Genomic DNA, 9,517 nt, shown 5'->3' with positions numbered 1-9,517 from the left:
TTAAAGGAAGCTAATCTTGCAGAAGAGGACTTGACATACTTCACAACATTTCTGACTCGAGAAATAGACTCAATATAATTACTTAATCCTTCTTTTACAATTAAATTCAAAATGTGAGCATTGCATCTAACATGTAGAAAGTCATTTTCCAAGACAATTCCTTTCCAATCCTCAATCCTCCCTTTCAAGTGTCTAATTGCTGCATCATTAGCAGTTGCATTATCTAGGGTCATAGTGAATAGATTTTCAATTCCCCAATCTAACAAACAAACCTCAATACCCTTTGCAATTGTTTCACCTTTATGATCTGGAACTTGAAAAAAGTTCAGAATTTTTTTTGCAAGTTCCAATTATCATCAATCCAGTGGACGGTTATAACCATGTAAGTTAGGTTTTGGAGAGATGTCCATGTATCACTAGTGAGGCATACATGCTGATTTTGAATCTGTTTTTTAAGCTTTTCTTTTTCCTCATGATAAATTTTTAAACATTGCCTAGCAACAGTCAAAGGAGAGGGTAACTCAAAATTAGGCACAACAATTGACATTAATCTTTTAAAACCTTCCCCCTCGACGACTTTAAATGGTTGTTCATCAATGATCACAAATTCAGCAATAGCCCTTTTTACTTAATTGACATTATACATAACTCTTTCTAGTTTACATGTACCAACATTACCTCCTTGTCCGCTTCCTTTAATTGGGAAAGACCTGAGTGTCGGTTGTGTTCTGTCTATGAATCTAAAAGGGGATTTCTTACAAACAACATACAAATGGTTCCATAATGTAGTAGTCCCATTTTTCTTAGTATCGGAAGCAAAAATTTTAGTACAGAAACTACATTTTGACTTATGCTTACCATCTTTATCAATGAATTTGGTAAAGTATTTCCAAATGTCTGATGTTTCCCTCCCAAGGCCAGAATCATTTTCAGAAGGTGCTGCCCTTTTATGCTTTTTAGGAGGAGTAGGAACACTTGTATGAACAACTGGAGTACTATTTCCTTCAAGATGAGGAATTTCCTGAACCTCGACTTCCGGAGGTTGTATTTCCATCTGCTAAGAGAGACGAAACAAGCAAATAGTGGTCAAGAACAAAAAGAACTACAGAAATGATTCAAAAATACTTAGCTAACGTTTGAACATAAATTAGTTGAAATTTGAAAAAAAAAAAGAATTTTCAAAATGATGTTGCTCTTCAAAATATGAAACTATGATATTAAAACCACTTATCTGTTTGATTATTTTGGTTGGATTTTGGTATCACTTTCTATTGTATGTTTGATTTTCTTTGTTGGGTTTGGTTCATTTGTAGGTAAAAATGCAAACTTTACTATTGGAATTAACAGAAGTTCTAGCTAAAATTATCAGATCCTAACTTTAAGATATTGGACTTCTTTTTGCTAGAACTTTGAAAGTAAGTTTGAGGGCTGCTTGAACTAACCTGAGACGACACTTTCCTTTCAACAGAACTGCTGTTGGACTCCATATAATTTGGAGCAACGAGATCGAGAAACCTCTAGCGTCTACAGTCTACTCTTGTTCTCCTATACAATATCAAGAATTTTAGAGGGAGAGAGAGGAGAGTTGGCGTTGAAGCTGCGCTGCGTATCTGTTATGAAGGGGTGAAAGAAAAGCAAATAAACCCAAAGAAATTAAAGACCTTAACAGGCCAAATTGACTTGGGCCCATTGTAGTTAAAGTAATATTTCAAAGGTTAGACCCAAGACTGTAAAATATTAGCTACATTTTAAAAATAACACACACACACACACACACACACACACACACACATATATATATATATATATATAAAATAGGTATCTATATGATCGGTTTGGTTCGTTTTTTTTTTTGTTTTTTTTTGTATAAAACCAAATCCAAACCAACTTTGTCGGTTTTTTAAAATTAGAAACCAAACCAAGTTAAACCAAAAAAATATCGGTTTTTTTCTCGGTTTGGTTTGATTTTCGGTTTGGATCGGTTTTTCGGTTCTTTTGAACACCCCTAGTTTGAGATAAACATAGTCCCTCACTTCAAAATGTCTGTCTGTTCTTGCATGATCTGCATAGAATTTCATCCGGGCCTGTGCCTGTGTGAGATTCTCTTTTAGATGCTGCAATATGGTCTGCCTCTGAGCAATACATGCCCCAGCCTGTGTATTACTCCCTCTGTTCCAGTTTATGTGAACCTATTTCCTTTTTGGTCTGTTCCAAAAAGAATGAACCCTTTCTAAATTTGGTAACAATTTAGCGTAAAGTTACAATTCTACCCTTAATGAGAAGCTTTTATAACCACACAAATACTCTGGTCCCCATTTGGATTTGTTTAGGACCATAAATTCCAAAAGTCTTCATTTTTTTCTTAAACTTCGTGTCCAGTCAAACAGGTTCACATAAATTAGAACGGAGGGAGTAGTTGGGTAAGGGAGAGACCCTAGGGAAACTTGTAGAGGTGGAAACCCATAGAGGGCCTGAAGAGGTGTTGATTTCAGGGCATTATAATAGTTGGTGTTATACCACCACTCTACCAGGGGAAGCCGCTTAAACTACTGCTTCTGATTAGTGAACACCATGGCTCTCAAATAGGACTCCAAACACTTGTTCAGTCTTTCAGTCTGACCATCAGTTTGTGGGTGGTAGGAAGTAGACATGTGTAGTTTAGTTCCCAATGATTTAAACAGGCTTTGCCAAAACTGGCTGGTGAAAATAACATCTCTGTCAGTGATAATAGTTTTAGGTAAACCATGCAGCTTGTAAACTTCCTTCAGGAATAAATCTGCCACATCATGTGCTGTATAAGGATGACTTAGAGCTAGGAAATGACCATACTTTGTTAACCTGTCCACAACAACTAGGACAGTATTCTTGTGATTTGAGGCTGGTAGACCCTCCACAAAATCCATGGCAATGTCTTGCCAAGAAAGGTCAGGAATAGGCAAGGGTTGCAATAAACCAGTTGGGTAGGTATTTTCAGTTTTTACCCTTTGACAAATATCACATTCTGAGACCCATTTGAATACCTCTATCTTCAGGTTAGGCCAATAGAATGTCATCCTTATTCTCTTATAAGTACCTTGTTTGCCAGAGTGCCCCCCAAAGGGAGATAAGTGTAAAGCCTCGAAAATCCTAACCCTTAGATCAAAGCCTTTCCCACATAAATTCTGTGATCATGCCTCAAGATGCCCTGAGATAGTGAAAAATTAGGCATGCTATTAGGTGCAGTGATAAGTTCAGCATTCAATTGTAGAGCTTGGGAATCCTGTTCATAGCTTAACTCAATCTCCTTCATCCAAGTAGGGTCTGCTGCAGTGATATCATTAAGAGTAGGGTCTTCTTCTTTTCTCCTTGACAAGGCATCAACTACCTTGTTCTCTGCACCTTTCTTGTATTGCACCTCATAATCCAACCCCATTAGTTTGGCCAACCCTTTCTGTTGGAGTGCAGTAGTGACTCTTTGCTCAAGTAGATATTTAAGACTCTGATGGTTAGTTCTTATGATGAAATGGCCTCCCTACAAGTAATGTCCCCACTTATCTACAGCTGACAAAACAACCATATACTCCTTCTCATAAGTAGACATCCCCATGTGCCTAGGTGCCAATGCTTTACTGAAAAAAGCTATAGGCCTCCCTTGCTGCATTAGTACTGCCCTCATTCCACTAGAACATGCATTAGTTTCCACAACAAATTGTTTATTAAAATCAGCCAAGGCTAACATAGGAGCAGTAGTCATTGCCTTCTTAAGTGCTTGAAAAGCTGCTTCAAAATCAGCATCTCAATGGAACCCATTCTTTTTTAACAGGTTGGTCAATGGTCTGCTGATAACCCAATAGGACTTAATAAACCTTCTGTAATAACCTGTCAATCCTAGAAAACCCCTTAGAGCCTTAATTGATTTTGGTGTTGGCCAATTGGCCATAGCCTCAATTTTTGAGGGATCAGTAGAGACCCCTTCTCCAGATATAATGTGCCCTAGGTATTCTACCTTAGGCTGATCAAAGGAACATTTGGACCGCTTAGCAAACAACTGTTCTTTCCTCAATATACTCAACACCTTCCTAAGATGAAGCACATGATCCTCCATTGATGCACTGTAGACTAAAATGTCATCAAAGAATACTAGAACAAACTTTCTTAAATGAGCTTGAAACATATGATTCATGAGGGACTGGAATGTAGCTGGTGCATTGGTTAGCCCAAAGGGCATAACCTTAAACTCATATTGCCCCAAATGTGTTCTAAATGCAGTTTTATATATGTCATTGTCCCCTATTCTAATTTGATGGTAGCCAGCTCTAAGGTCTATCTTAGAATATATGCATGAACCATGTAATTCATCCATTAAGTCATCTACCAGGGAATTGGGAACTTGTCTTTTACAGTCATTTGGTTAAGGGCTCTATAATCAATACAAAATCTCTAACTACCATCGTTCTTTTTTACTAGTAAAACAGGTGAAGAAAATGGTGAATGGCTAGGCTGAATAATTCCATTCTGAAGCATTTCATTTACTTATTTTTCTATTTCATTCTTCTGAAAGAAATTGTACCTGTAAGGTCTGATGCTAACTAGATTTGTTTCTGCTTTCAGAGGGATGAAGTGGTCATGGTTCCTCCTTGGTGGCAATGTCTTGGGCTCATAGAAGACATCTGGAAACTCCTTCAGTACTTGTTGGATAGCTGCAGGTATATTTTCCTCCAACTGTGCTTCTGCTGCTGATATAGTGAACAAGTGAGCCCATATTGCCTGACCCTTCTTGAGTAAATGCTTCACCCCAGTAGCAGTCATGCTCTTTAGTTCCCATTGGTGATAAATGCCCCTAAGTTCCACCCTTTTCCCCTTGTGTGTAACCTGGACTTTGTATTCTATGAAGTCCAATAGGACAGGATTGTGTCCTTTCATCCAATCTCCCCCCAAAATCATGTCATTACCCCCAAGTTTCAGTAATCTTAGTGAATCCTCAAACTCTATTCCTTATATTTTCCACTTGAATTTGGGACAAGTGTACAAACTGCACAAATGGTTCCCATTGGCTACTGTCACTCTCATAGGGACAGTTTCTTTGATAACACACCCCATTTTCCTTGCTGTCTTTAAATCCAGGAAGCTATGAGTGCTCCCCGAATCATGTAGGATTGTCATGGTGTTCTTCTTAGACTCTCCCTTGAGCCTAATGGTATTTGGCATTTCAGTACCTGAAAGAGCATTCAAGCTAATGGCTTCATCCATCGTTTCCCCTTCCTGTACTTCTAAGAACTCCTCTCCCATGACTTTAATTTCTGGTTGAACCACATCTTCAGAAGGTTCCATAGTCCCAGACATTGCATTTAGCTGTTTATTCTTACATTGATGACCAGGGTGATATTTCTCCCCATATTTATAACACTATCCTTGAGCTCTTCTGGTTTCAAATAGTTTGTTACCCTGATTTGGAAATCCTACATTTCTATGATTATTAGCTGAACTTGGTCCACTGATATTGGTGGGCATCAAACTCCTCCCCCCTATCATTTTTCCTTTCTTAGCCCAAGAATCTATGACTTTTTCCTGGTGTCTAGCCTTTTCTACTGCTTGACTTAGAGTAAAGGGATTGAGCATTTTGACTGTATGCCTTATTTCCTCCTTTAGACCTTCTACAAAAAATTCTAGAAAGAAATCTTCAGGGATTGTGGGGCTCCTAATCAACACCCAAGCCTTCAAATCCTCAAACCTCTCTAAGTAGTCATTAACACTACCCTTCTGCTCAATTTTTTTAAATTCTCCTATGAGGTTAAATTTACTATTTTCAGCATCTTGAAATCTTTTGCATAACTCCTCATAAAACTCTCGCTATCTAACTTTTCCTCTGCTTATTTGAAAGGAAAAATACCAAGCTTCAGCCCTACCTTGAAGATGAAGAACTGCCTCCTCCAGTTTTTGCACTTGATCAGTGATGTGATTGTAATGGAAGTATCGCTCACACCTCCTCAACCATGAACATGGATCTGCTGCTCCTGCTCCATCGAAATATGGAAACTTCACTCTTGAATTGGAGTTGTGATGATAGCTTCTCTCCCTAAGGTCAGGAGTGAGTGGCTCTCCCCTGTGTTCACTCTTATGTTTGCCTTCAGAAGTTTCGCGAAAATGGCTCCCAGAAGGAGCACTTCCCAGAATACCTGCTTGATTCGGAATTAACTTCTCCACTAGCACATCAAGCTTCCTTGCCAACTCATCTATTTTGGCATATGTGGCTTCCGATTTCAGCTCTGTCTTCTCCATGTAACTCTGTACCTGGATTTCTAGTTTTTTAACATTTTCCTCCATAGACTTGGCTCTAGTTTCAGCGATCGTCATTTTTTTAAATAATGGGGCCAGGAATTACTCTGATATCAATTTGTAATGTACTCAATTGAAAGGTAGAATAGAAATAGAAATGGGCAACAATGGAGTTTTATTGATTGCTAAATGAATACAATGATAATTCTCAACTACAACATTAGTAACTCTCAATGACAAGCAGAATGTGACTCCATTGAAGATCTTCACTTGAACCTATAATGGAGATTCACGAATTAGAAAAGGATTAGGCTGTAGAAGAAGAGAGAAGGTAGAGAGAGAAAGAGAGGGAAATAGGAAAATACCGGTAAAAAACTAACTCCTAATTCCAGCCCAATTGGTTATAACAGATTGAGGCCCAATCTGTTACACAAGGATTAATCTGGGCCCTTCATTTCTATCAGCTAACTTGTAATGGTGGCCGTCCGATCCACTTAACATGTGCCTGTCTAGTGTGCACGTGCCTTTCTCTATTTACCCTAATTCCTTACTTTCCCAAATCATTTTCTTCATCTTCTCCGACACTCAAACCTCAGCCTTCTCAAACATTACATATAGATTGGTCCCTGCAAGTTAAGAACATTTGGATATGTATTTGAAATCGTATACTCCATCAGAGAACATATAACAAAAACTGAAGAGTAATCTAATCTGTTTCTTTATTTTTTATATTTTATTACACCAAGATGAGTTCTAGCTAGATTCTTTCTTATAGTCTTCCAAATCCCCTTCCAAAAAAAGAAGAAGATAAAAGCAAGAAGGAAAAAGTACTCAGATATCTTTGGTTGCCGAAACTTTCTGGTAAGTCGTGGCTGACCAATTCTACCCTCTCTCGCCTGAACATGAGGAAGACAACGAAAGGGGAAAGGGATCATTAAGAATATAATTTTTTTTGTCTTTGAAGGTCTTTTAATTTCTTTTTATTTACACGTGTTGCCTATTTATTGGTCATGTTGTTCATGTCAGCGTGCTTGGTGGCTAGGCGCTTCGTTTTGAAGATAAATTGTGACTAATGGTATGTTTGGAAAGCCACCAAGTAACTGGAATTGGTGTAATTACTTGGGTAGTAATTACATAGCCTAGTAATTATACAACTTTGTAATTACGACGATCTATTTGTTTGTCCTAGTGTAATTACAGTGTAATTTCAAGTTTACTGTTTGTTGTACAAGTGTAATTACACAGTTAGATTTATTTTTTAAATGAAGCAATTATCAAAACTTAAAAATTAATATAACAAACATATGCCTATAATTTTTTATATGTATAAATAATATTATATTTGATATTTAAGATGTATATGTTTTCGTGAATATGCGTTAATTAGTAATCATATATTTATAACTAATATTATATATATATATCTCAAATTTATATAGATACTTACAAAAACTAAAAATATACGTTTTGTAAAAATATCATGGAATTCATGTTTGATAAAATAAATTAATATTTATAAATATAATGTCATAACATTATTCAAATGTTTGACCAAACTAATTTATCAATTCTAACTAAAAAATGAACAACATGCAACGTTAGTCAATACTTCTAAAATAAGTAAATTGGAACCATTAATATAACACAATCTCAAAATTCAAAAAAAGAAGAAGACGTTTAACATATGTCATATTCCAACATAATAATAGTAAGTTCCACTACAACTTAAGATTGAGAAACATAATAACTTTATAACCACATTCAACAAGAAAATTTCACTTTAATTGCATCACTCATTATATGACAGGTTTGTTAATGATTCATTATTTGTAATATTAGGAGGTGTAGTTTCAAAAAATAGAATAATAAAATAAATAAAAAATTAAATATAGACAATTACACATGGAATCACAAGAAGTAAAGATAGAGAAATAAAAGATAAATAATGTACAAAGAAAAATATATTTTAAAATTTCAAAATAATTAAAAAGTAAAAAAAATTAAAAAAATAATAGAATAAAAAGTTATAAAAAATAAAATAAAATAAAAACAAAAAGGAAAGAAACTAAAAAGCAACCTTGTAATTACACAGTATAATTACCACCAATTCTCACTTCCCCTTGAGAATTGGAGAGTGTAATTACACCCCTGCAATTACACCCAATTCTATGCTGATCAAGTAATTACTTGGCCAAACAAACATGCCAAATTGTATAATTACACCCAATTACACCCAAATTCATTTCCTAAGTGACTTTCCAAACATGCTCTAAGTGTTCAATAGATACACTTTTGTGAGTGTTGGAGTGTCTAATAGGAACAAGAGTATGTTAAAGTGTCTAAATGAAATTAGGTGTCAAGTTTAGGGAGTTGGTTATGTATTTGGCCTTAAAGATATGTGTATGTACCAAGATAGTACCGAAAGATGCATTACATATGAAATAATTAAGCAAATTATACCACAGGGATTAATAATGCAAATACGTTAATAAGTAGTTTCGATCAATTTTATATTTTGCCCATTGTTAAGAGAAAATCTCATTTTATACCTATTAAGCCAAACTATTTACCCTTAAATACCCAAACCTAAACTATTTACTTTTCCCACCTATGCAACCAAGACTATTAACCCGGCCCACACCTATTTGCCTTTGCATTTGAAGTAGAGAATGTTAAAACAACTGACTTCATTTTTGCAAGCTAACTTGGTAGTGGACTTAAATGGATCTACTTCTCCTCTGCCAGATCGATCTTCATTAAGAGGGTCAATCCAAGCTATTGCTCTACCTCCTCTTCTTATGATTTTTATGTGTGTATGAAGACCCACCATTGTTGAGCTTGAAGCTCCAGAATTTGAAATTATATTTTGAAGATTTATTGTTTGATTCGATGTGGATGCTACAAAATATTGTTTATAGTATCTTCGAGTAAGCTTCCCAGATCTAAATTTTTATGTGTATTTGAATATCCACCATTGTTGGGCTTGAAGCTTAATTTTATTTTTGAAGATTTCTTGTTTGATTCAAAGTGGGTGCTATTAAATATTGCTTATAGTACCTTCTAGAAGTTCATACTAAAATTTGGTAGCATTTGGAGCTGATTTGAGGTGATTGAGATCGAAATTTTCAGCTGAAAATTAAAGAAGAACACAACTACCCAATAGTATACTGCTATGGTATAGAATATACTGTAGGAGTATATAGTTATGTTTAACAGCATACTATTATAGTTTACAATATACTGCAACATTATATTGTAATAA

At 35.7% G+C, this 9,517-nt stretch overlaps 1 protein-coding gene across 1 annotated transcript in view; it reads right to left on the bottom strand.

Annotated features, from left to right (window-relative positions):
* Positions 1-6,475: 6,475 nt before the first annotated feature.
* Positions 6,476-9,517, bottom strand: part of LOC138875362 (uncharacterized) — a 28,645-nt gene continuing 25,603 nt past the window's right edge. Inside the window, exon 7 of the mRNA XM_070154187.1 lies at positions 6,476-6,531. Coding sequence (XP_070010288.1) covers positions 6,476-6,531 — 56 coding nt within the window. The remainder of the gene's footprint in view (positions 6,532-9,517) is intronic.

This window comes from Nicotiana sylvestris, chromosome 8, assembly GCF_000393655.2.
Source record: "Nicotiana sylvestris chromosome 8, ASM39365v2, whole genome shotgun sequence".
Classification (NCBI taxonomy): Eukaryota; Viridiplantae; Streptophyta; class Magnoliopsida; order Solanales; family Solanaceae; genus Nicotiana; species Nicotiana sylvestris.
This window is presented reverse-complemented; position numbering and strand designations above follow the sequence as displayed.